At 42.7% G+C, this 25948-nt stretch overlaps 2 protein-coding genes across 3 annotated transcripts in view; one reads left to right on the forward strand and one right to left on the reverse strand.

Moving 5' to 3' along the window:
• LOC115559454 (neoverrucotoxin subunit beta) overlaps window positions 1–25948 on the reverse strand; it is a 544561-nt gene that overhangs the window by 99502 nt on the left and 419111 nt on the right. The window lies entirely within an intron of this gene.
• The window catches only part of LOC115560349 (NLR family CARD domain-containing protein 3-like), a 31401-nt gene continuing 28324 nt past the window's right edge, over window positions 22872–25948 (forward strand). Inside the window, exons 1-4 of the mRNA XM_030379748.1 lie at window positions 22872–22948; window positions 23189–23296; window positions 25157–25223; window positions 25701–25938. Coding sequence (XP_030235608.1) covers window positions 22872–22948; window positions 23189–23296; window positions 25157–25223; window positions 25701–25938 — 490 coding nt within the window. The remainder of the gene's footprint in view (window positions 22949–23188; window positions 23297–25156; window positions 25224–25700; window positions 25939–25948) is intronic.

The following is a 25948-nucleotide window of genomic DNA, read 5'->3' on the forward strand; positions in this document are numbered from 1 at the left end:
CGTGCCAAGCTGCGACCGAACCGGCTCGGCAGTGTAGAAAGACCTATAGCCAGGGTTCGAGTTCGGTGGGAGCCAGTGGGAGCTGAGCTCCCATTGAGAGAGGTCTGGCTCCCATGAAAGCAGCAAACTCAAATATCTGTGGGGGTCTCTAAAAATACAGCAGCATAATATTGTAATTACAAATAAAGCTATTTTCCCTTCCACATGCAGAGTTATGTTGACGTTAAGTGGGATAATAGAACGCCGGTCATTATTGGGAAAATAAGCCCAGACAGGGCGAACCGGACACCGACGCAAAACAGAGGTGCTTCGACCTGAAGGGGCTTATTTTCGATAATGAGCGGCTACTTGCCAAACGAAAAAAGAACTTCACAAGGTGTTTTTTTACAATTTATTTGTTACCAACTTACCATACGTAGTGTAGATCAGCAGAGAAATAGTTAACCAAAGACGTTGACGTCGCTTAACAACCGAAGAAGCTGGCGTTGTTGTGAAGGGCCCATGCAAGTGAACGGAGCGCTCCACGGCATTGAGAAGAGCCGTGTCATAATAGCCCATATTTACGTCCTATATTCCCCCCCCCCCCGTCAAAATTCAGCGCAAGGCCGGTACGGTTTCCCCCCACCGTCAACAACTTTAAGAGACCCCCACAGAGATGGAATCATAATTCAAACCCTGCATATAGCCTACTTCATCCTGCCCAACAATATGGGCAGGATCTACCAAGCTCTCCTAATCGGGTCAGCAATAGCCGCGTATGAATGATAATGTATGAATGGAACGTTGCATTTTTAATGTCTACAAATATTCTATACTAGAGAGCCAATCAATGCAACCTTATGCAGAATCAGATAAAGTCGGCTCTCTTGCTGCGCAAAATATATGTTTAAAAAATCAGCACATTAAGATAGCCTGAATGTAGTTGTCACACAAGCTATTTTGGATTATTCACATTGCTTTTAGGATTAGGACTGATATATATGTCGGCCTAGGCCTGATCAATTGTGTTTTAATATCTTTAGCATTCATATTATTGCAATCTATTCTTTTCGTAGGCTACTCTGCGGTCGGCCTTGATGGGGAGATATTTTAACCCTTTTTAACCCCATTTTCCTGCGACATTCCTGCGTCTCCCCCTGCGTCATAGCCCGTTTCAGCGACATGTCAGTGGACAGGTACAATCCTACGAACGTCGTGAGTGCAGCGAATGCGCGTTCACGTTAAGAGGAGTTTCGGGAACACTTCAAAGAAATTAACGATGGTTCGAAAGATCCATCGAGAGAATGATCGTACGGGCGAAGATCCATCGTTATCGGGAAACTAGGCCCTGGCTTGTAGCACTTATAGCGGTGTCATGGCATTGAATAGTCATTGTTATTTTTAGCTACATTAGCCTCTTTAGCAAACCAGATTGAAAACAAACAACACAACTTTACATTGTATTGCACAAAAAGACCGTGCAATGCATAAATTGGTGACCGGAATAAAGTAGCAATGCAATCAAGTGTGTAAGAGCATTTAAAATTGACATTAAAATGACTAACCTGCTACAAATACAAAAAAAAAAATCTCTATACGGGCGCAGCCATTTTTGTTGTAGAGTCTTACGGTCAGCATCACTGAACTCGGTTGACTACCAGAATCCCGTGAGGGACCGTCCAAAAGGGGGCGTTCCTCTGGGAAATTTGAATTGGGTTGATTTAAGTAATCAACAACAATAATATTTAAACAAAGGGGGAGAGCCCCTTTTTATAAATTAGGTAAAAACATCTAATTTGCCGAAATTGAGTGATAGGTTATACAATTAAGAACAAACAACTACAAACAAAACTACTATACCTCTTCATAACTAATTTACATATTTTTTTAATTCAATATTTTTTTTTACAAACCTTAATTTTTGGTGCCCCCTCAGGTACTTGGTGCCCTACGCACTCTGCATACTCTGCGTAAAGGGAGCGGCGGGCCTGGGTACACCGCCCGTCCCTCTGGATGTTGTAGTTTCACTCTTACAGACACACCTCTGGCCTACTGGATGTTGTAGTTTCTTGTGCGTCAGCTGTCTATTCTTGTAATTGATCATAGCTACCTTGAGGAGACATCAATGACACGCCTTCTTGTGATGTCACCGTCTTTAAACATCAAAAAGGGTGTCTTTTTGGCACCTCTTGATGCTAACAAAACCGTTCCTAACGAGAGAAGATATGTGTTATGTAAATGAGCTTGGCTGCCAGTCAGGAGAAGGCCTCACCAGGAAATAGCTGCTGCTGGAACCGCCCCAACGAGCGACTGCCTGGACACCATGAGACACATCTTCATCAGGGAGAAGCCGACTCCACCCTTAAGATACAGAGATGAGCAAATATGAATTAGAGTGTACAACATGGACTTACCACCCTTATGGGCCCTTTGTTACATTATTTAATAAATTCAGTTAATAATCAGTAGAACTTCACCCCTTCCAGAGCAGACCATATTTAATCATTCAACATCATCACTTATTTATCACATTTATCTTCTTTTATGTCCAGCGTTTTTCCTACTCTTAATATTGAGTAGAAACAGTGAAGAAGCTGAGACGAAAATCAGAATAAATCTGTACTGTTTGAACCTACTTTACATTAAAATGATGATCAGCTAATGTATCACTGTGTTTGAGCTTCAACCGAGCTATGTTATGAATGGAGGGGCGGCCCCACAGGTTTGGTATGAGGAAGAAAACATGTGGTGAGGATTTGATCTTTGTGAGATTTTACTGATAACTTGAAACACAGGAGAGGCCTTCTCTAGGTCAAGTGTTTATATTCTCTACATTATCTACATTTCTCTCTTCATGGAAATCATGGGAACACTGTACAATAAGGGTGCATTAACCATTAGTTAACATTAGGTTATGCAGTCATAAGCATTAACAGTAGTAATGAATAGTAATTATTTAATAATGGTGTTAATCTTACTAATAGTGTCCTCGTGAACTAAATACACATGTGAGCCATTTGTATTTAGATTATCATGCTAATAGTGTATAATACTAGTTATTACTGCATTTACTAATGTTAATTAATAGTTACTATACCATTAGTTAAATATTAGTTAATGATTAGTTAATGCTTCTAACTGCATTCACTAATGTTATTGAAAGGTTCATTAATGTATGTTTAAGTGTTAATGAAATCCTGGTATTTATTTTCTGTAACTGGGCATGTTAAGCGATGCATCAGAGTGTCTCTACCTGCTGTTTGAACCTTCAAGTGTCTCTTTGTATTTCTCGGTGGTTCTAGACATCACAGCTCTCTCCATTGTTCATATTTTAATAAAGTGGTTATTCTTCATCACTGAGTGAAGTCATGGGACAGCGGCCTATCAGATGTTAGTCTGCCAGGAGTTTCAACTGGGAGGGGAACTGGACCAACTGGTTGGTTCACAAAATCATCCTTTCCTTGTTGTTGTGTTGGATGGTTTGGTGCTGAGCTCTTCATCACAGCAGGGAGAAGACAAGGTACGGTAGTCAACACGCACTGTCATTTTATAATTCATAGATTGGGTTGTATTTATGAAAACGTAATGTACTGTAATGTTATTGCTTTGTAAACTTTGGTCTACTTGAAACTTCTGACATTGTTAATTAATTGTTTTTTGTATTTCGACATTTACTTGCATGAAAATAGTATTCATCTTTATTCTAACTGTTAATGAAATTCGGATTTGAATATTATTATGTTTAATATAATTAATACTATTACGACGAAAATGTGTAAGTATTTTGTTACAATTGTATTGTTAATCTGATATGTGTTACGATTATTATGTGTTTTAATAATGTGTTAATTATTATTATTATTATTATTATTTAGTTATTATTATAATGTTATTATCATTTTTATTATAATTATTATAACTATTATAATGATCCTTATAATGGTATTCTTATTCTCATTATTCTCATTGTGAGGGAGGAAGAGGGCCTGATCTGGGAATGTGGTTGCGATCTAACCGTCATGAGGAAGTCAGTTTAAGGTCATCAGTCAGACTGGTTCAACAGGACAGAAAACCTCAGAGAATGAGTTCCTCATAGTGAGCGTATCTGTCTTTTGGTTCCCCTGCAGACGCACTTGAAGCCCTGGGACATTCTTTGTGAGTGATAGTAATCAGTTGTTTGTAGTAAACACTGGGCTGCGTCTCCAAGTCTTTTCCCTCATTGAGACTGAGAACAGCAATGAACAGCAATGACCGGCAATAAGCAGGTTCTCTAAAAGCAGGGAATAACCGAACGCTGAATGACCATAGAAACAATATGTAGTTGTGTTTGTATCCAGGTCTCCAGTCTACTATGGATGAGGAGAGAGAGGAGGGGGGTCCTACCTCTAAAACCACTCTGTCTGGGAGATATGGCTGCCACAGCAAAGCTGAGAGGTAAGAAGAGGATCTCTCACTGTCTGTGACTGTCGTCCATCTCAGAGCTCAGCAGTTACACATCATGACACCATCAATCGTCTGAGTAAAGGTCTGTGTCTTTTGTGTTGAAGCCCGTGGCAGCAGGAGAGAGCAGACTCCCCTCGACCCAGCTCTGGCAAGATGATGAGTTTCAAGAAAGCAATGAAAAAAGTTGAACCAGGTTAAGAATCTTTCAGATTACACAAGATGCAACAGTCAACCATCCATAGATCCCTAATATGTAGCCGCCCATTGGCTCAAAATGGTATGATCTCTTTTCCTTTCACATGAAGCAGCTCTAGCAGACAGGGAGATCCGTTATCAGCCTTTCTATGCCGTCACTATCTGTAAGATCACAATATATACTTGGTATTAAAGAGGTCAATACGAGGCATAAGTCAATATGCAGAGGATATTCTTGCGCTGGTCTCAGAACCCACGAATACACTCTCATCTCTGTTTAAATGAATTGATAAATTCTCCTCATTTTCAGGATGTAAAGTAAACTGGTCCAAATCTGAAACACTTCCATCGTCTCTTTTTAGCCACAATCTCTTTTCCAACCGGGCCAAAGAACGGCTTCAGATATCTTGTCTAAATGTTCCCTCCTCACCTGTCAGATCTAGAGAGAGTAGAAATAGACCCCCTTAAGGAAGAGTTTCAAACAGACAAACAGATATTGAACCTTGGTCAGCAGAGAAACCCTCGTGGGGGAAAGCTAACATTACTCCTCCACTAGACTGTATATATAGGAGGACCCCTCAGCACTTAACCATCTATCACCCCAGTAGCAGGTTGATGAGCCACTGGTCATGTTGGGATGTTAACTACTAGTCAGGGAGTGGAGGGTTGTGTGTTCAGCCCAGCCTCTACATGGAACACTTCCTTAGGCCAGCTGGCCGCCTGAGAACCGTCCTCTTCTAGACCGCTCCATGGAGGGGAGAGTAGAACCTATTTACGTATGAACACACAGCTAACAGGAAGTTTCCAGCTCATGAATCCATTATTTCCAGTGTTTAGCTTTAAGACCCAGTTGTGTCTCCTTGAACAGCGACAAACATCCAAGAATCCTGATCACAGATGGTTGTTGTTGTTTATCTATAAGAGAACGCCTTCATTTATTTACAGCTTTAAAAAACATTGGATTCAGCCCAACATTTATCAACCCAGTGGCTCACAAACTGTATGATATCTTCTCCTTTGACATGAAGAAGGCCTTAAACAAGGAGATCTGTTATCAGCCTTTCTTGTTAAGATCGCTGGCTGTAGCTATCTGTAAGGATCACAATATAGCAGGCATTAAAGTGGGCAATACTGTATAACAAGAGGGAATGTTATTTGCAGATGTTCTTCTTGAGCTAGTCTCAGAACCCTCCCGTACACTCTCATCTCATGTTAAATTCTCCTCATTTTCAGGATGTTAAGTAAACGCTTTCAAATCTGACGCCTTCCATTGTCATCCTTTTAACGAAAATCTATTTTCAAACCGGGCCAAAGAATGGCTTTGGATATCTTCTCTTATTGTTCCCTCCTCCCCCGTCAGATCTAGTGACAGTAGAACTCAACCCCCAAAAGGAAGAGTTTCAAACAGACGAACAGACCTGGAACCGTGGTCACCATGACATCCCTTGTGGGGGAAAGCTCACATTATTAATGAGCGTTATGCATCATCCATCAGGCGTATGGTCTAATAGCCTCAGCCACCAGACAGGAACCTCCGTGGTTTAGTATTGAAAGTACCCGAAGTAGACCCTCCCCATAGTGAACGTGGATGATACCACCGTCTAGTCTAGGGGATAGAGGGGGCAACATAAAGCTAACTCAAATAGTACAGACACAGGGTTTCACAAGTAAACAAAGGGTTTAATGCAAACCTATCCCGCTTGAAATAGGTCAGGTGTTTACCATCAGGGGGAGCCCGGGCCAAAATAAGACATAAGACTTACCTTAAAAAAATAATCTAACAGCTCAAAAAAAATACACTAGGTAAGCCTAGCTCCATAGCTCAACAAAAACAGGGGGAAATGGAGCACCAAATGAAAGGCCCCTAGCAGCTTCCTACAGACTGGGCCAAAGCTTAAACAAACCTTTACCCAGAGGGCCAAAGAAGGCAACAGGTAGAAACACCTATTTCAGCAGAATAAGTGACTGCCGCAGGTCCAGCAGCCAAGCCAGCTGGACTCTCGAACAGCATGTTTTTATTTTGCACAGATCAATGGATACGGCTTGTTTAGCCCCAAATATTATGGATCTGGTTAAACCCTAAACTACCTCCATTCACAGGCAGGGTTCTGGTTAAACCCTAAACTACCTCCATTCACAGGCAGGGTTCTTGTTAAACCCTACACTACCTCCATTCACAGGCAGGGTTCTGGTTAACCGTAAACTACCTCCATTCACAGGCAGGGTTCTGGTTAACCGTAAACTACCTCCACTCACAGGTAGGGTTTTGGTTAAACAACCTGTCATTCAAAAAGCATGGAGAAAAAGGTTAAAAAGCCAGAAAAAGTGAAGTATGTTATTCGAAGTAAAAACTGAGACCTGTTTTAATGCAGACGGTCTGCTCACTCAGTAGGCCAGCTGAGGCCAGTGTTCCACTCTTTAACCAACACATATGGACCTGGACACGAAGCATCCAAATACTAGACATTACTCTTCAACTATTCAGGTTCTGATAATATAACAATAAAAACTGCCTGGGAAGTTGACCTCAAGGTGACCTTTCAGGACGCTGCCTGGCTGAGAATTCTTAGTTGATTTGGAGATGACCCTGAACAACCCTGATCCAGTTTAAAACTCTAGATCATGTATACTGGAGCTGTGCAAGCTGGATAGAGCAGGTTGTTAGACAGCCTGAAGTTGAGATGCCACCAGAACGTTGGTGCATGAGGTCATATCTCCTGGGCGAGAAAAAGTTAAAGTGTTCTGGAAGGCTGTTTCTACTCTACACAGCTTTCAATATGACTACTCTATGCTCTATATTGCTTTTAGTGAATCCCTATCATGTAATAACTTACTCTGGCCACCAGATTTTTCTTTCATTCGTTCTCTCTTTTTCATATTTTCCGTCGTTCAAATTGCTTATTATCTTGCATGTTTTATGTATTGACTATTGTTTCATGTCATTGGGTATGTGCTTTGAGAGCTTATTTTGGTTGAGGATGCCATTGTCCTCTGATTATTATTGTCTGTTGAAAAACTATAAACCATTTCATTCCCAGGAACCCACATTTGAAAAGATACCTGGAGCGGACAGCAGTCCCCCCTGAACCCAGCCATGTCTCCATGAAGAGCGACCAATCTGGGACACACCTTGCTAAATTTGGAGACGGAAACAAGTCTACTGAGCAATCGTAAGGATCTGTCAGATTATGAAATACATCAGCCAGACATCCTAGAGTCCTGAATCACAGATGGTTGTTGATTTTTACCTAGAAGAGAATGGCTTAGTTTATTTACAGCTTTTAAAAACGTTGAATTCAGACCAACAGTCATTAACCCAGTGACTCACAAACTGAATGATCTCTTCTCCTTTGACATGAAGAAGGCCTTAAACAAGGAGATCCGTTATCAGCCTTTCTTGTTAAGATCGCTGGCTATAGCTATCTGTAAAGATCACAATATAGCAGGCATTGAAGTGGGCAATACAGTATAACAAGAGGGAATGTTATTTGCAGATGTTCTTCTTGAGCTAGTCTCAGAACCCTCCCGTACACTCTCATCTCATCTTAAATCCTCCTCATTTTCAGGATGTTAAGTAAACTGGTTCAAATCTGGAGGCTTCCATTGTCATCCTTTTAACCTAAATCTATTTTCCAACCGGGCCAAAGAATGGCTTCGGATATCTTCTCTTATTGTTCCCTCCTCCCCCGTCAGATCTAGTGACAGTAGAACTAGACCCCCTAAAGGAAGAGTTTCAAACAGACAAACAGACATGGAACCGTGGTCACCAGGACATCCCTTGTGAGGGAAAGCTAACATTATTAATGACCGTTATGCATCATCCATCAGGCGTATGGTCTAATAGCCTCAGCCACCAGACAGGAACCTCCTTGGTTTAGTATTGAAATTACCCTAAGTAGACCCCCCCTTAGTGAACGTGGTGGTTATGACCCTCTAGTCTAGGGGAGAGAGGGGGCAACGTAAAGCTAACTCAAATAGTACAGACACAGGGTTTCACAAGTAAACAAAGGGTTTATTGCAATCCTATCCTGCCTGAAATAGGTCAGTTGTTTACCATCAGGGGGAGCCCGGGCCAAAATAAGACATAAGACTTACCTTAAAAAATAATCTAACAGCTCAAAAAAAATACACTAGGTAAGCCTAGCTCCATAGCTCAACAAAAACAGGGGGAAATGGAGCACCAAATGAAAGGCCCCTAGCAGCTTCCTACAGACTGGGCCAAAGCTTAAACAAAGATTTACCCAGAATACCTAGAAGGCCAAACAAGGCAACAGGTAGAAACACCTAATTCAGCAGAATAAGTGACTGCCACAAGGGCAGCAGCCAAGCCAGCTGGACTCTCGAACAGCATGTTTTTATTTTGCACAGATCAATGGATACGGCTTGTTTAGCCCCACATATTTAACAGCACCCTATGGATCTGGTTAAACCCTAAACTACCTCCATTCACAGGCAGGGTTCTGGTTAAACCCTACACTACCTCCATTCACAGGCAGGGTTCTGGTTAACCGTAAACTACCTCCTCTCACAGGCAGGGTTCTGGTTAACCGTAAACTACCTCCATTCACATGCAGGGTTCTGGTTAAACAACCTGTCATTCAAAAAGCATGGAGAAAAAGGTTAAAAAGCTAGAAAAAGTGAAGTATGTTATTCAAAGTAAAAACTGAGACCTGTTTTAATGCAGACGGTCTGCTCACTCAGTAGGCCAGCTGAGCCAGTGTTCCACTCTTTAAACCAACACATATGGACCTGGACACGAAGCATCCAAATACTAGACATTACTCTTCAACTATTCAGGTTTTAATAATATAACAATAAAAACTGCCTGGGAAGTTGACCTCAAGGTGACCTTTCAGGACGCTGACTGGCTGAGAACTCTTTGTTTGATTTGGAGATGACCCTGAACAACCCTGATCCAGTTTAAAACTTTAGATCATGTATACTGGAGCGGTCCAAGCGGGATAGAGCAGGTTGTTAGACAGCCTGAAGTTGAGGTTCCACCAGAACGTTGGTGCATGAGGTCATATCTCCTGGGAGAGAAAAAAGTCAGTGTTCTGGAAGGCTGTTTCTACTCTACACAGCTTTCAATATGACTACTCTATGCTCTATAGTGCTCTTAGTGAACCCTTATCATGAAATAACTTACTCTGGCCACCAGATTTTTCTTTCATTCGTTCTCTCTCTTTCATATTTTCCGTTGTTCAAATTGCCTATTATCTTGCATGTTTTATGTATTGACTATTGTTTCATGTCATTGGGTAAGTGCTTTGAGAGCTTATTTTGGTTGAGGATGCCATTGTCCTCTGATTATTAATGTCTGTTGAAAAACAACAAACCATTTAATTCCCAGGAACACACATGTGAAAAGATACCTGGAGCGGACAGCAGTCCCCCCTGGACCCAGCCATGTCTCCATGAAGAGCGACCAATCTGCGACACAACCTAAGTTTGGAGACGGAAATAAGTCTACTGAGCAACGGTAAGGATCCGTCAGATTATAAAATACATCAGCCAGACATCCTAGAGTCCTGAATCACAGATGGTTGTTGATTTTTACCTAGAAGAGAATGGCTTAGTTTATTTACAGCTTTTAAAAACGTTGAATTCTGCCCAACAGTCATTAACCCAGTGGCTCACAAACTGTATGATCTCTTCTCCTTTGACATGAAGAAGGCCTTAAACAAGGAGATCCGTTATCAGCCTTCCTTGTTAAGATCGCTGGCTGTAGCTATCTGTAAGGATCACAATATAGCAGGCATCAAAGTGGGCAATACTGTATAACAAGAGGGAATGTTATTTGCAGATGTTCTTCTTGAGCTAATCTCAGAACCCTCCCGTACACTCTCATCTCATCTTAAATCCTCCTCATTTTCAGGATGTTAAGTAAACTGGTTCAGATCTGGAGGCTGCCATTGTCAACCTTTTAACCAAAATCTATTTTCCAACCGGGCCAAAGAATGGCTTCAGATATCTTCTCTTATTGTTCCCTCCTAACCCGTCAGATCTAGTGAAAGTAGAACTAGACCCCCTAAAGGAAGAGTTTCAAACAGACAAACAGGCCTGGAACCGTGGTCACCCAACCCGGTATCACGCAATTGCGTGCTCCTGCGCACGAACGTTAATCTATTGAAGCGTGTTCCCGAGCACGATAGTCCGACTTTTTGCGTGTTACACAAAACGAAATGTAAACCAATGCATTCTGAATGGGAGTGTTCTAAGACAATTAACGTGCTCCACAAAACGGTACGAGAGAGAGAGAAAGAGAGAGCGGGAGGGACAGAGAGAGAGAGAGAGAGCGAGAGAGAGGCTTCAGAAAGGGTGTGCGCAGATAGTACAGTGCACCCTAGTTATGTTTATGCCAAAACCTATATATATAATTAGGCTGTGGAAATTGCAATAAGTTAAGAACACAACTTCGCACGTTGAGCACACAGCCGTGTGACTCATTTATTTTGTAAAAAAGAAAAGCGGAAAACAAAGCGTGCTGAAGGTAAACAAATCCAGCATGGTCTGTGACGTCATGAGACGCACGTTAGTTGAAGGGGGGGGGGGGGGGGGGGGGGGGACACGTTTGTTGAGGGGGGGGGGGAGACACGTTTGTAGGGGGGGGGGCACGCAAGAGTTGGTTTTTATTGAACGCTCGACAACGAGAGTTGGTTTTTATTGAACGAGACTTCAACACGGAACAGCTGCACGAAACGATGGTCACGTCACTCTCGGTGACGGTGTCGACAATAATGAACACACGAACAATGTTAATAGAACAACACACAACCACATAACATCCCGAACCCATTAACCCCACTTAATCCTAACAACAAAACAAGTTAACAAAAGCCCCATTTGTCAACTGAGAACCCCAATTCCCTGAATCCCCCGCGGCTCCGGAACACGGCGTAGCTTATATTAATCTTTATTATCTGAATGGGAAATGCAATATTTTAGGACAGATACACCATTAAACGCGTTTCTAATGACATTTCTAGCGAGAAATTTACATTTTCCTTACATAATCTTCAGTCAGTGAATGTGTATGATCTTTATTAATCTTTATTATCTGAATGGGAAATGCAATATTTTAGGACAGATACACCATTAAACGCAATGACTAATTTTTTTAAAAATTAGTCATTTTTAATGACTTTTCTAGCGAGAAATTTACATTTTCCTTACATAATCTTCAGTCAGTGAATTTGTATGATCATTATTAATCTTTATTATCTGAATGGGAAATGCAATATTTTAGGACCGATTCACCGTTAAACGTGTTTCTAATAACATTTCTAGCGAGAAATATACTTTTACTTGCATAATCTTCAGTCAGTGATTGTGTCTGATCTTTAGTTTTATAGTTATTAGGATTTGATCGGCTCGCTCGCATGTTTCAACGACGTCAGGTTGCTTTCGCTAAACTAGCAGCTCACGTGCTTCCTGCGTTTGTGTTATTAAACTGTTACTTTATGTAACTTTTAATGATATCATCTTGTTAGAAACACGTATATCTGAGAGCCAACCCAGTCGCCAAAAGCATACGTTGACAGTGTACTTTTCGTGAACACTGGATTACGTCGCATTTCAACATAAAATAGCGTGTTATACACACACACACACGCACGCACAGACACACACACACAAGCACACACACGCACGCACAGACACACAGACACACACACACACACACACACACACACACACACACACACACACACACACACACACACACACACACACACTCACACGGTGCATTTCGCTGCTAAAACAACAACAAAAAAATATTCCCTCAAATATTATTACTTTCAAAACGTTGGCCAAAATGGCCAATAATATCATTTTTTATTTGGGATGCTTCTAGGACATTTTGGGTGGATTTTGAACGGTATGTGGGGGGCACGTTTTTTGCAGGACCTGGCAACCCTGCGCTGTTGCCCGAGATCTGGATCCACCCCGGCGTGGTGCCGTCTCCTTTTGACCTTTTGACCCCAGACTTCTGGGGGAATAGCTGAATCAATTCATTAGTCAATCAGAAGCATGTAAATATCTTCCCGGTGGCGTAAGAGGACGAACAAGGTGTCCTTCAACATCTACGCTTCCAGGAGATTGCAACGGTGCCACACATGAGCATATTCGAACATGTTTAATGGTAGTAATTAGCTGTCAAAATTGGAGGCCTTAATCAATACTGAGCAGCTATTGATTTGCTTCCCGATAAAGATTTGTCACAAATGACATGTTATTTAGCATCTACACGTTGAGCTGAGTCCAATGACACCAAGAACGACACTCTAGCTAATGGTAACATGTATTTTACATGGTACACCTAGGTCTAGGACATGATCTCGGTGTAGCAAGAGGCCGAGCTTGATCTCATTGGACTCAGCTTAACGTGTAGATGCTAATTAACATGTAATTTGTCAAAAATCTCCATCGGGAAGCAAATCTATGGCTGGTCATTATTGATAAAGGCCTCCAAAATCGACAGCTAATTACTACCCCGAAACATATTCAAATATGATCATGTGTGGCACTGTTGCAATCGTCTCGAAACGTAGATGTCAAAGGACACCTTGTTTGCTCTGTTGCACCACCGGGAAGATATTTTCATACTTCTAATGGATTGATTCATATTTTAAGGTTCTCGGAGTGAGACTTTAAGTGGCTGCAGCAGAAGTGTTGAGACGAAAGATGATATCAAGAGATTTATAGAATATTCCCATTCACATTATGATTCTTCGTCGTAACCTCCGACCAAACATCCTTTACATTCACAGAGCGAAGATTATGAAAGTCCAGGCTCAGCAAGTGCTCCATCTCGTTGCACCTGCACCCAGCGGCTCGCTTGCAAGATTTTGGCCTGAAGTTCTTCCCAGACCTACACCCTAGCCATCCAACATGCATATCTGAGAATCAGGCCTCTCTTTAATAATGACAAAAAGTTATGAGAGAAACACACATTAACTTTTTGTTATCTCATAAGCGGCGTGGTGCCGGCTCCTTTTGACCTTTTGACCCCCGACTTCAAAAACGTGGCCACAGGCCAGCTGTGTCTACACACCTTTAGCCACAAATGTACACCTCCATCCCACAAAAAATGGGGACTAGAAACTAACCTCTGTCTTATGTAAATTTACTGTACTGTTGGAGGTCACGCCCCTTTGCCGACCTTTTCGAGATAGCTAGGGATGCTAAAATGTTTACACACATTTCCCGGGGCCCCGTGTACGACATATCCGAGATTTGGAGTTCTAGCCCTTAGAGAAAAAAAGTTTTCCCAAATGGAGTGTCATTTGGACAAAGCCCCTCAGAAGTGTAGCCTGCAAGACCTAATGGTTCAGAATGTGGTGGAAAAACAGTTTTTGAGATAGGAAGGTCCTACCGCCCTGAAATTTTAAAACCTTATTCTAGGGCCTAACTGGGACCTCCGCACCGAAACTTGGCCCGGTCGGACCCCGAGGGCAGGAAGGGGGGGCCCTTCCTGCCCGAGACTTGGCCCGGTCAGACCCCGAGGGCAGGCCCCCCCTTCCTGCCCTCGGGGTCCTACCGGGCCAAGTCTCGGGCAGGAAGGTCCCAGTCAGGCTACACTTCTGAGGGGCTTTGTCCAAATGACACTCCATTTGGGAAAACTTTTTTTCAACCTGACCTCAGTAGGCCAAAAATATTGCATTTCCCATTCAGATAATAAAGATTAATAAAGATCATACACATTCACTGACTGAAGATTATGTAAGGAAAATGTAAATTTCTCGCTAGAAATGTCATTAGAAACGCGTTTAATGGTGTATCTGTCCTAAAATATTGCATTTCCCATTCAGATAATAAAGATTAATATAAGCTACGCCGTGTTCCGGAGCCGCGGGGGATTCAGGGAATTGGGGTTCTCAGTTGACAAATGGGGCTTTTGTTAACTTGTTTTGTTGTTAGGATTAAGTGGGGTTAATGGGTTCGGGATGTTATGTGGTTGTGTGTTGTTCTATTAACATTGTTCGTGTGTTCATTATTGTCGACACCGTCACCGAGAGTGACGTGACCATCGTTTCGTGCAGCTGTTCCGTGTTGAAGTCTCGTTCAATAAAAACCAACTCTCGTTGTCGAGCGTTCAATAAAAACCAACTCTCGCGTGCCCCCCCCCCTACAAACGTGTCTCCCCCCCCCCCTCAACAAACGTGTCCCCCCCCCCCCCCCCCCCCCCTTCAACTAACGTGCGTCTCATGACGTCACAGACCATGCTGGATTTGTTTACCTTCAGCACGCTTTGTTTTCCGGTTTTCTTTTTTACAAAATAAACGAGTCACACGGCTGTGTGCTCAACGTGCGAAGTTGTGTTCTTAACTTATTGCAATTTCCACAGCCTATTTATATATATAGGTTTTGACATAAACATAACTAGGGTGCACTGTACTATCTGCGCACACCCTTCCTGAAGCCTCTCTCTCTCTCTCTCTCTGTCCCTCCCGCTCTCTCTTTCTCTCTCTCTCGTACCGTTTTGTGGAGCACGTTAATTGTCTTAGAACACTCCCATTCAGAATGCATTGGTTTACATTTCGTTTTGTGTAACACGCAAAAAGTCGGACTATCGTGCTCGGGAACACGCTTCAATAGATTAACGTTCGTGCGCAGGAGCACGCAATTGCGTGATGCCGGGTTGGGTCACCAGAGCATCCCTTGTGCAACCCTGTCTCGTCAAAATTACGTTCCCAGAGAACTATTCGGCGTTCTCAATTACGTTTGTCCTAAAACGTATTTTGTCCGCGATTACGTGTTATTGAACGTATTGCAGATACGTTCGTCCTCAGCCTATTTTTTGCCATTTATTAACCTCTAGGGTTATGTTTGGTTGAAACGTATCCCAGATAGGTTAAATGTCAACGTATAGCACATTATTGTCATTAAGGCATATCTTCCTTTCAGGGAACGTTTCATTTAACGTATTTTGTCTGAAAAACGTATCTTGGCCGTGAATACGTTTTATTGAACATATCGCAAATGCGTTCGTTGTCAGCCCATTGTTTTGCCATTTATTAACCTCTAGGATTATGTTTGGTTGAAACGTATCCCAGATAGGTTAAATGTCAACGTATAGCACATTATTGTCATTAAGGCATATCTCCCTTTCAGGGAACGTTTCATTTAACGTATTTTGTCTGAAAAACGTATCTTGGCTGTGGATACGTGTTATTGAACATATCGCAAATACGTTCGTTGTCAACCTATTTTTTGCCATTTATTTACCTCTGGGATAATGTTTGGTTGAAACGTATCCCAAATATGTTAAATGTCAACGTGTAGCACATTATTGTCATTAAGGCATATTTCCCTTTCGGGAAACGTTTCATTTAACGTTATTTTGTCCCTGATTACGTCTTATTGAACATATTGCAAATAGGTTCGTTCTCAACATTTTTGTTGTTATTTATTTAAGCTACCTCTTGGATTACATAGGCTACATTTAATTGAAACGTATCCTTAATAGGCTACGTTAAATTTCGATAACACATTATTGTCAGCATATAGGCATAGGTCTACCTCTCGGGGAAGCGTACGTTTGATTGTAATGTTAATAGTCCAACGTTATATCAACATGTCACAAGAGGAGAAATTAGCTGCTGACGGGGTAACTGTAGGAGCGGGGGTTGCTTTGTTGATTTCTTTATCTAGGGCTATAGCTGTGGTCAAAGCGGGAAGTGTGCGTTGTCTGGGCGGCTGCCTGAACTGAGCTGCAGGAAATTATGTTCACACGTTTCTTCATTCATTCATGAAGGCTATACCGGTGAACGGTGACGTCAGACTCACGCCCACCTACAAACCAATCATTGTCCAGTATCAGTCTGTCCTCTCGGAAAATAAGACCACGTAGGTGGTTTGTTCCGCCACAGATTACGACCCATTGGAATTTATCCAAAACGAGCGAACGAGGCCCTCTACATGTGCGGGCAACCCTTTCTCATCAAAATTACGTTCCCAGAGAACTATTCGGCATTCTCAATTACGTTTGTCTAAAAAACTTATTTTGTCCGTGATTACGTTTTATTGAACATATTGTAATGACCTCGCCGGTGACATAACGACGTCGAGTCATTAGTAATTGAATGAACTTTTAATGGACCAAAACCAGGTCACTGAAACCCGTAACCAACGGCAGAAATCCCACCCAAAACAAACCCCGGTTACCCCGGCAACCCCCAACACGGTCTCACTCACGTGCAGGCCCCCACCCTCGTGTTCTTCCAAGGCCCCCCCCCCAGCTGACCTAATGATTCGCCCCCACACTGATTGACAAGAAGAACATTACAATACATGCACACAGAACAACTGGCATAACGGACAACGAAATACAATGCAACACATAACACACAAACAATTTAACTGTCCCAGGGTCGCTACAATATCGTAAATACGAATTCGTTCTCAGCCTATTTTTGCCATTTATTTACCGTGTTACTATGGCAGAATAAGGAATAAATTCATGCATTATCATTCAACTTGAACATGTGTTTTTACAGTATAGAGTGGTGGAGAGGGATGACGTATGTCATCAAACCCGGAAGTGAGCGTCGCCCTCGGTTCCCTTGACAAAAAGCCAACGGGTTTTCCATTGGATTTTGGATTATTGCAGAAAAATCCTCAACTCCTCAAAAACGGAAAATAAATAAATAAATAAAAATAACCGTGCTCCAAAGAACGAAGTGTAAACCAATGCATTCTGAATGGGAGTGTTTCTCCGATTTTTCCATGCTACACAACGAAATGTAAACCCATGCAAATAAAGACTTGGTCATGGTCATAATAATTTCAATATCATTAATCTACTACTGAGTGTGTAGGGAGGTATTCTATTTTTTTCAACGGGGCTGAATCCAGTCACTTGACCGTCATGGTTGCTATGGTGGTTGCTATCGACCGCCCCCTCTAATAACTCTAAAAACCACGCGGCAAAGGAGCTGCCGTCAATTGGGTTGTTTTTGTCGTAAACTAGGGTCCGATGGTTGAAAAATAGACAGATATTCCAAGGTATCCTTAAAAGGCAGCTTGGATGTGTTTATTTTCTGCAGTTTAGACTTCTTCTATAACTAATTTTTGAAAGCAAAACACCAAGCTCATTGATTTAACGAGGGAGGGTTATTTGAAACAATTTATTCAATAAATATTTGTGAGAGGTCATTCCTTCTCCTGATTTTACTTCCTATTTATGTCTAGGGTAAACCCCTACTGTCCACAAGCATCCCCCCCCTCCCCATATGGAGGGTTAGGGTTAGCGGCTCGCTTGCAAAATTTTGGCCTGAAGTTCTTCCCAGACCTACACCCTAGCCATCCAACATGCATATCTGAGAATCAGGCCTCTCTTTAATAATGACAGAAAGTTATGAGAGAAACACACATTAACTTTTTGTTATCTCATAAGCGGCGTGGTGCCGGCTCCTTTTGACCTTTTGACCCCCGACTTCAAAAACGTGGCCGCAGGCCAGCTGTGTCTACACACCTTTAGCCACGAATGTACACCTCCATCCCACAAAAAATGGGGACTAGAAACTAACCTCTGTCTTATGTACATGTACTGTACTGTTGGAGGTCACGCCCCTTTGCCGACCTTTTCGAGATAGCTAGGGATGCTAAAATGTTTACACACATTTCCCGGGGCCCCGTGAACGACATATCCGAGATTTGGAGTTCTAGCCCTTAGAGAAAAAAAGTTTTCCCAAATGGAGTGTCATTTGGACAAAGCCCCTCAGAAGTGTAGCCAGCAAGACCTAATGGTTCAGAATGTGGTGTAAAAACAGTTTTTGAGATAGGAAGGTCCTACCGTCCTGAAATTTTAATACCTTATTCTAGGGCCTAACTGGGACCTCCACACCGAAACTTGGCCCGGTCGGACCCCGATGGCAGGTAGGGGGGGCCCTTCCTGCCCGAAACTTGGCCCGGTCAGACCCCGAGGGCAGGCCCCCCCCTTCCTGCCCTCGGGGTCCGACCGGGCCAAGTTTCGGTGTGGAGGTCCCAGTTAGGCCCTATAATAAGGTATTAAAATTTCAGGACGTTAGGACCTTCCTATCTCAAAAACTGTTTTTCCACCACATTCTGAACCATTAGGTCTTGCAGGCTACACTTCTGAGGGGCTTTGTCCAAATGACACTCCATTTGGGAAAACTTTTTTTCTCTAAGGGCTAGAACTCCAAATCTCGGGTATGTCGTTCACGGGGCCCCGGGAAATGTGTGTAAACATTTTAGCATCCCTAGCTATCTCGAAAAGGTCGGCAAAGGGGCGTGACCTCCAACAGTACAGTACATGTACATAAGACAGAGGTTAGTTTCTAGTCCCCATTTTTTGTGGGATGGAGGTGTACATTCGTGGCTAAAGGTGTGTAGACACAGCTGGCCTGCGGCCACGTTTTTGAAGTCGGGGGTCAAAAGGTCAAAAGGAGCCGGCACCACGCCGCTTATGAGATAACAAAAAGTTAATGTGTGTTTCTCTCATAACTTTTTGTCATTATTAAAGAGAGGCCTGATTCTCAGATATGCATGTTGGATGGCTAGGGTGTAGGTCTGGGAAGAACTTCAGGCCAAAATCTTGCAAGCGAGCCGCTGGGTGAGTTGCAACGAGATGGAGCACTTGCTGAGTCATTTCCTGTAGTGCTGGAGCCACAGGTTGAGCGTATGCGTCCTTTGAGACCCCCTTTGATATATAAGAGACGCTATACAGCTTACTTAAATGTTGTCGACTCAGTCACCTATTGCATCACTTCCTTTAGGGCTTCGGCCTCCTAATTGATCATTGCAGTAGGCTATAATCGAATGCCCTCTTTCATATATATATGATACCTCCACCACTGGGACGTGGCAACAATTCTCCAAATCCATATGGGGAGGGGGGGGATGCTTGTGGACAGTAGGGGTTTACCCTAGACATAAATAGGAAGTAAAATCAGGAGAAGGAATGACCTCTCACAAATATTTATTGAATAAATTGTTTCAAATAACCCTCCCTCGTTAAATCAATGAGCTTGGTGTTTTGCTTTAAAAAATTAGTTATAGAAGAAGTCTAAACTGCAGAAAATAAACACATCCAAGCTGCCTTTTAAGGATACCTTGGAATATCTGTCTATTTTTCAACCATCGGACCCTAGTTTACGACAAAAACAACCCAATTGACGGCAGCTCCTTTGCCGCGTGGTTTTTAGAGTTATTAGAGGGGGCGGTCGATAGCAACCACCATAGCAACCATGACGGTCAAGTGACTGGATTCAGCCCCGTTGAAAAAAATAGAATACCTCTCTACACACTCAGTAGTAGATTAATGATATTGAAATTATTATGACCATGACCAAGTCTTTATTTGCATGGGTTTACATTTCGTTGTGTAGCATGGAAAAATCGGAGAAACACTCCCATTCAGAATGCATTGGTTTACACTTCGTTCTTTGGAGCACGGTTATTTTTATTTATTTATTTATTTTCCGTTTTTGAGGAGTTGAGGATTTTTCTGCAATAATCCAAAATCCAATGGAAAACCCGTTGGCTTTTTGTCAAGGGAACCGAGGGCGACGCTCACTTCCGGGTTTGATGACATACGTCATCCCTCTCCACCACTCTATACTGTAAAAACACATGTTCAAGTTGAATGATAATGCATGAATTTATTCCTTATTCTGCCATAGTAACACGGTAAATAAATGGCAAAAATAGGCTGAGAACGAATTCGTATTTACGATATTGTAGCGACCCTGGGACAGTTAAATAGTTTGTGTGTTATGTGTTGCATTGTATTTCGTTGTCCGTTATGCCAGTTGTTCTGTGTGCATGTATTGTAATGTTCTTCTTGTCAATCAGTGTGGGGGCGAATCATTAGGTCAGCTTGGGGGGGGGCCTTGGAAGAACACGAGGGTGGGGGCCTGCACGTGAGTGAGACCGTGTTGGGGGTTGCCGGGGTAACCGGGGTTTGTTTTGGGTGGGATTTCTGCCGTTGGTTACGGGTTTCAGTGACCTGGTTTTGGTCCATTAAAAGTTCATTCAATTACTAATGACTCGACGTCGTTATGTCACCGGCGAGGTCATTACAATATGTTCAATAAAACGTAATCACGGACAAAATAAGTTTTTTAGACAAACGTAATTGAGAATGCCGAATAGTTCTCTGGGAACGTAATTTTGATGAGAAAGGGTTGCCCGCACATGTAGAGGGCCTCGTTCGCTCGTTTTGGATAAATTCCAATGGGTCGTAATCTGTGGCGGAACAAACCACCTACGTGGTCTTATTTTCCGAGAGGACAGACTGATTCTGGACATTGATTGGTTTGTAGGTGGGCGTGAGTCTGACGTCACCGTTCACCGGTATAGCCTTCATGAATGAATGAAGAAACGTGTGAACATAATTTCCTGCAGCTCAGTTCAGGCAGCCGCCCAGACAACGCACACTTCCCGCTTTGACCACAGCTATAGCCCTAGATAAAGAAATCAACAAAGCAACCCCCGCTCCTACAGTTACCCCGTCAGCAGCTAATTTCTCCTCTTGTGACATGTTGATATAATGTTGGACTATTAACATTACAATCAAACGTACGCTTCCCCGAGAGGTAGACCTATGCCTATATGCTGACAATAATGTGTTATCGAAATTTAACGTAGCCTATTAAGGATACGTTTCAATTAAATGTAGCCTATGTAATCCAAGAGGTAGCTTAAATAAATAACAACAAAAATGTTGAGAACGAACCTATTTGCAATATGTTCAATAAGACGTAATCAGGGACAAAATAACGTTAAATGAAACGTTTCCCGAAAGGGAAATATGCCTTAATGACAATAATGTGCTACACGTTGACATTTAACATATTTGGGATACGTTTCAACCAAACATAATCCTAGAGGTAAATGAATGGCAAAAAATAGGTTGACAACGAACGTATTTGCGATATGTTCAATAACACGTATCCACAGCCAAGATACGTTTTTCAGACAAAATACGTTAAATGAAACGTTCCCTGAAAGGAAGATATGCCTTAATGACAATAATGTGCTATACGTTGACATTTAACCTATCTGGGATACGTTTCAACCAAACATAACCCTAGAGGTTAATAAATGGCAAAAAATAGGCTGAGGACGAACGTATTTGCAATACGTTCAATAACACGTAATCGCGGACAAAATACGTTTTAGGACAAACGTAATTGAGAACGCCGAATAGTTCTCTGGGAACGTAATTTTGACGAGACAGGGTTGCCTTGTGGGGGAAAGCTAACATTATTAATGACCGTTATGCATCATCCATCAGGCGTATGGTCTAATAGCCTCAGCCACCAGACAGGAACCTCCGTGGTTTAGTATTGAAAGTACCCGAAGTAGACCCCCCCCTTAGTGAACGTGGATGTTATGACCCTCTGGTCTAGGGGATAGAGGGGGCAATATAAATCTAACTCAAATCGTATAGACACAGGGTTCACAAGTGAACAAAGGGTTTATTAACCTATCCCGCCTGAAATAGGTCAGGTGTTTACCATCAGGGTGAGCCTGGGCCAAAATAAGAACATGTGACTGAATTTAAAAAATAATCTTAACAGCTCAAAGCAAACACAGTAGGTAAGCCTAGCTCCCTAGCTCAACAAAAACAGGATAAAGTGCAGCACCAAATGAAATCCCACCTCCCCTAGCAGCTTCCTACAGATTGGGCAAAAGATTATACAAACCTTTAACCCAGAAGGCCAAACAAGGCAACAGGTAGAAACACAGAATGAAGCAGAATAAGCGCCTGGGAGCATCAGGCACCAGCTTGATAGAGCGTTAGAGAGGCCCCAGGTGGAACCAACGAGGCCCTTCAGCAGGCGGCTCGGCCCTCACCTAAACTACCTCCATTCACAGCCAGGGTTCTGGTTAAACCCTAAACTACCTCCATTCACTGGCAGGGTTCTGGTTAAACCCTAAACTACCTCCATTCACAGGCAGGGTTCTGGTTAAACCCTAAACTACCTTCATTCACAGGCAGGGCTCTGGTTAAACCCTAAACTACCTTCATTCACAGGCAGGGCTCTGGTTAAACCATAAACTACCTTCATTCACAGGCAGGTTCTAGGAAAACATTCAAAAAGCATAGCTAGAAAGGTTTAAAATAAAAGCGGAATAACTTATTCAAAGCAAAAACTGCGAACTGTTTTTCTCAGTAGGCCAGCTGAGGCCACAGTGTTCCACTATTTAAACCAAGACATATGGACCTGGATAAAACATCAAAATACTAGACATTACTATTCAAATATTCAGGTTCTCAGGGGGTCATGTTGGGATGTAACCTAAAGTCAGGGGGTGGAGGGCTGGGTCTGCAGCCCAGCCTCTACATGGAACACTTCCTTAGGCCAGCTGGCCGCCTGAGAACCTTCCTCTTCTAGAGCGCTCCTTGGAGGGAAGAGTAGAACCTATTTACATATGAACACACAGCTAGAAGGACGTTTCCAGCTCATGAATCAATTATATCAAACACTCTACTTTAAAATACGATAATTTTATGCCCTAAACTACTGTTATTGTATCTCTACAATGTAATAATTTGAAAAGCATTAAAACATTTGAATAAAAAATTATCTAGAAGAGTCCAGCAGGAGAGAGCAGACCCCCCTGGACCCAGCTGTGTCTCCATGAAGAGCGACATGTCTATGGAACAACCTATTAGTTTTCAAGAAGGAAATCAGCCTACTGAGCCAAGGTAAGGATCTGTCAGATTATTAAATACATCAGTCAGACATCCTAGAGTCCTGAATCACAGATGGTTGTTGTTGTTTATCTAGAAGAGAACAGCTTTGTTTATTTACATATTTTAAAAGTGTTCGATTCAGCCCAACATTTATTAACCCAGTGGCTCACAAACTCTATGATCTCTTCTGCTTTGACATGAAGAAGGTCTTAAACAAGGAGATCCGTTATCAGCCTTTCTTGCTGCGATCGCTGGTTGTAGCTATCTGTAAGGATCACAATGTAGCAGGTTTTAAAGTGGGCAATACAAACATGAGGGAATGCTATTGGACCCCAACCATCAGGCGTATGGTCCAATAGTCTCCATTCACAGGCAGGGTTCTGGTTAAAACTATACAATTCCAAGCATTCCAAGGACAGGCCTAATCAATAGAGGATGCCATCCAGGATCATTGTTGTAAACTAAAGACAGGGAGTGGAGTAACCCTAACCCTAACCCTTCTCCAGAGATATTGCGTCTAGGACAAATTAGATTTCTAAATGCAAAAAAGCACACAATAGTTGTAGACAATTAACCTATTTTAATGTATGCATTCATTAGACTCCTCTATCAGAGTGAGTCCAGAATACAGTTAGACAGCTATTTTATTTAAACAGTTTCACATCCTCCCAAGAGTGCATATATCAATAATCAAATCAGGTAATGTTTCCCAAAGACACAGAGTTGCCTGTGTTCTCATCAAGCAGAAGAATGCATAAGTGACGGGTTTACCCGAGCACACAGGTTAACATTAGGATAACACTGAGGAAGATAGGGTGGCTATACAATACAAGCAGCAGGAAAGCATTAGATGATGTGACAACCCGGTTCCGTACGAGTCTGTTTGTCACGGCAAGTACGACGCACTGGATGCTGGTTTAAGCCGCAGTCGGCTAAAGAACAGGGTATACAACACTGTGCTAGGGTGTCCGTGAGCCTCGTAGCCTGGGTCGTGTCAATGGCCACCTCCTGGTAGGTCTGACTGCCTTCCTCCTGGAATGAGTCCTTGGCTGCCTTATAAGATGTCCACCCGCTCGTTTCCTCCCTCCGGCCAGGTGTTCCCCATCTGGCTGATGAGGGTGAGGAATGTAGTGCTCTCTGCCTCCGGCTAGTGGATGGCGGCGGTACACGCCCTCCACCACTCGCCCCCGGATCCCCCTGGTGGGGAGCGGGTTGTAACAATGATTAAAAGGAAACATTAAATGGATTTTTCCATCACAAAGCTTCCTCTTCTAGACCGCTCCTTGGAGGGGAGTGTTGTACCTTTATCATTAACATATGAACACAGCTAGAAGGACGTTTCCAGCTTATGAATCCATTATATCAAGCGTTTAACTTAAATTTTGTATCTTTTATGTTTTCATTATTGTTAGCTATTGTTTTATGTTGTTGTGTGTGGACGTACATATGAGGCATGTGTTTCTTAGAGATAACATCGATTTTAAAATGAAAATACCTCAATGTCCTCAGACTATTTATATTTTAGAAAAAGCAATTAATAAATAAATTATTTCAGAATAAAAGGTTCTTAAAGAGTCCAGCAGCAGACAGGAGACTCCCCTTGACCCTGCCGGGTGGTCTCTCCAGACTTCAAATCCAATAGACGGAGCAGGGTTTACAGTGATGTTCATGCGCTTTGTTTTTGTGTGTGTGTATGTGTGTGTGTGTGTGTGTGTGTGTGTGTGTGTGTGTGTGTGTGTGTGTGTGTGTGTGTGTGTGTGAATGTGTGTGTTTGTTTGTGTGTGTGTGTGTGTGTGTGTGTGTGTGTGTGTGTGTGTGTGTGTGTGTGTGTGTGTGTGTGTGTGTGTGTGTGTGTGTGTCTGGTGTCCACAGACAACAGCAGGGGAGGTCAACGGTTACCATTGGTCAGTCTGTCCAGCAGCAACACACAGAGTTGAAGGTGTTTAAATGTGCAACCCTGAGTTCTGTTATGAATGACATGTGAACTGGATCCAACTTTGTATGGATCCTGCCTCCCCTTCTTTTTTGGTGTGAACGCACCTTTAAAGGGGTGATATCATACCATCAGGTGTGAGTGTGATTCGCCATTACAAGCCATTTGAAAATCTGCAGATTCCTGTGTTTTTACTGGCGTCACAAGTGGGAGTGGCCACCTAGATGTAAGATGGATAGACAACATTTGTCCTACAGTCCACTGGGTAGGTGGGTAGACTGATCTATTCAGCATACATTTAGGTGGACACGCCCACTCGGGGTCACTAAAACAAAGGAATAGGCAGATTTTCAAATGGCCGTCATGGCTTATCACAGTCACACCTGGGGGCATAATATCACCCCTTTAAGACCTGCAGGATGTGAATCCAGGACACATGGTTCTGATGTCCTCAGTTAGTTCAGAGTAAAGTTCTCATCGATGTTTGTTCTGTTACAGCGGATCAAGGAGAACGCACACGCTTTTCTAGACAAGGAGGTGGAGAAGCTCTGGAGGGTTCTCTTCCCAGATTACCCACAATGCTCAGAGAGTCAGAGGGAGGAGGAGGTGCATGGTGAGGAAGTGGAGCATAGGAGACGTGCCAGAGAGGGAGTTGTAGATATCACACGGCTCTGCATGAAGCAGTTGAAGCTGGAGGAGCTGGCAGACACGTTGTGGAGCAGTAAGATACT

This window comes from Gadus morhua, chromosome 15 (genome assembly GCF_902167405.1).
Source record: "Gadus morhua chromosome 15, gadMor3.0, whole genome shotgun sequence".
Classification (NCBI taxonomy): Eukaryota; Metazoa; Chordata; class Actinopteri; order Gadiformes; family Gadidae; genus Gadus; species Gadus morhua.